Source organism: Pterocles gutturalis, unplaced genomic scaffold (assembly GCF_000699245.1).
Source record: "Pterocles gutturalis isolate BGI_N339 unplaced genomic scaffold, ASM69924v1 scaffold10140, whole genome shotgun sequence".
Lineage (NCBI taxonomy): Eukaryota > Metazoa > Chordata > Aves > Pterocliformes > Pteroclidae > Pterocles > Pterocles gutturalis.
Window position 1 is genome coordinate 1,227 of NW_010138233.1, and position 1,426 is coordinate 2,652.

The 1,426-nt window shown below is 60.2% G+C and overlaps 1 protein-coding gene across 1 annotated transcript in view; it reads right to left on the reverse strand.

The window, feature by feature from the left end:
• Positions 1–1,426, reverse strand: part of DPH1 (diphthamide biosynthesis 1) — a gene marked incomplete at both ends in the record, with an annotated part of 2,936 nt that overhangs the window by 1,216 nt on the left and 294 nt on the right. The window contains 1 exon segment of the mRNA XM_010082911.1: positions 645–801. Within this exon segment, the coding sequence (XP_010081213.1) occupies positions 645–801 (157 nt within the window).

A 1,426-nucleotide genomic window follows, 5' to 3' on the forward strand; every position in this document is an offset into this window, starting at 1 on the left:
GCCTGCTGGTGGCCAGCGGCTGCAGGAGGAGAAAAGGAGCCCAGGAGAGGCCAGGGACACCCTTGTCCTTGTCCTCCACTCCCTGGGGCCCCAGCGGGACAGTGGCTGCCAGGACCTTGCCACCGTGCTCTGCCCACCAGTCCCTGTGCTGCCCCAAATCTCACCTGCAGCCCCCCAAAAGCATCCAGGTGTGAGCAGGGCTGCTGTGCTCAGGGCATGCCACTCCCGTGGGGCAGGACATCATGGTCCTGCTCCCCTCGCCCAGACAGGGTGTGGAAAGCAGCAGCCGAGCAGGGATGGTGAACTTGATCGGAAGTTCATCCAATTAAAACAAACCCAGGGAATTAATTGCCGAGCTGCCTGTGTGGGGGGGTCTCCAAAGCTGGCCAGCTCTTCCCCAGGGAGGGACAGGTTTAATGAGCCCTTGTCCGACCTCCCTCATCCACTGCTAATTGCCCAGCCCGCTCAGCTCAGGGGCACGCAGACCCCAGCCAGTGGCAACCGACGGGCTGCCAGCAGTGCCGGGTCCATTCTCACCCTGGCAGCAAGGCCACTGTGCCAACGGTGACATCGCTCATGGGTCCTTCTCCCCACCCAGGATCAGCCTCAGTGCCCAGACAGGGGCCACGGGGAGGGGCTGGTACCTGCAGGATGCCGGGGGAGCCCTGCCGCCCCAACGTGCCCAAGATGAGGCCCCAGCAGCGGGCACCGGCAGCGGTGCGGATGGCGTCCTGCCGAGCGCGGCGCATGGACTCGTGGCCGTAGTGCTCCTGGGAGAAGACCTTGCTGTAGGGATCATACCTGCAAAGCAGAGGCAGGCTCACACACACCCCATCACCTGCCCACTGCCCCCTTAAATGATGCCCCTCCCTCATTAGTACTAATTGCCTCCCACAGCATCTCTTCCCTCCAGCCAATGCAGGGCCCAGGTGGCTCCTCAGGGGACACAGAGGGGACAAGGACGGGGATAAGGTGGCCATCCTACTTCAGCCCCCCAACACTCGGACAGGGAGGGGACAAGGACGGGGATAAGGTGGGCATCCCACAGCAGCCCCCCAACAGCCGGCACAGCCTGGGCTGTGTTCTAAGCTCCGGGCTCGGCTCCCCTCTGTCCCGGCTCATCAATTATGAAGAAATCTTTGATTTGTTGCTTTGTTTGACGAGGAGAATTTTAATCAAATCCCGCTCGGGTTTCGGCAGCTTCCCCAGCACCATAAACCTGACGTGCGCCTCCCGTTAGTAACAAACGACCTACTAAGAAATTCAGATTTCGCCAAATGGGCCCAGCCTTTTGCTCTTGATATTTCATCTGCTTTCAGCAGCCTCATCATCGCGCTTTATGGCCTCTGCCTGCAGCAGCCGGGCTTTAATGGCTGCACCTCCATGAGCTTTCACAGGTACTTGTCAAAATGTTTATATTCAGCCG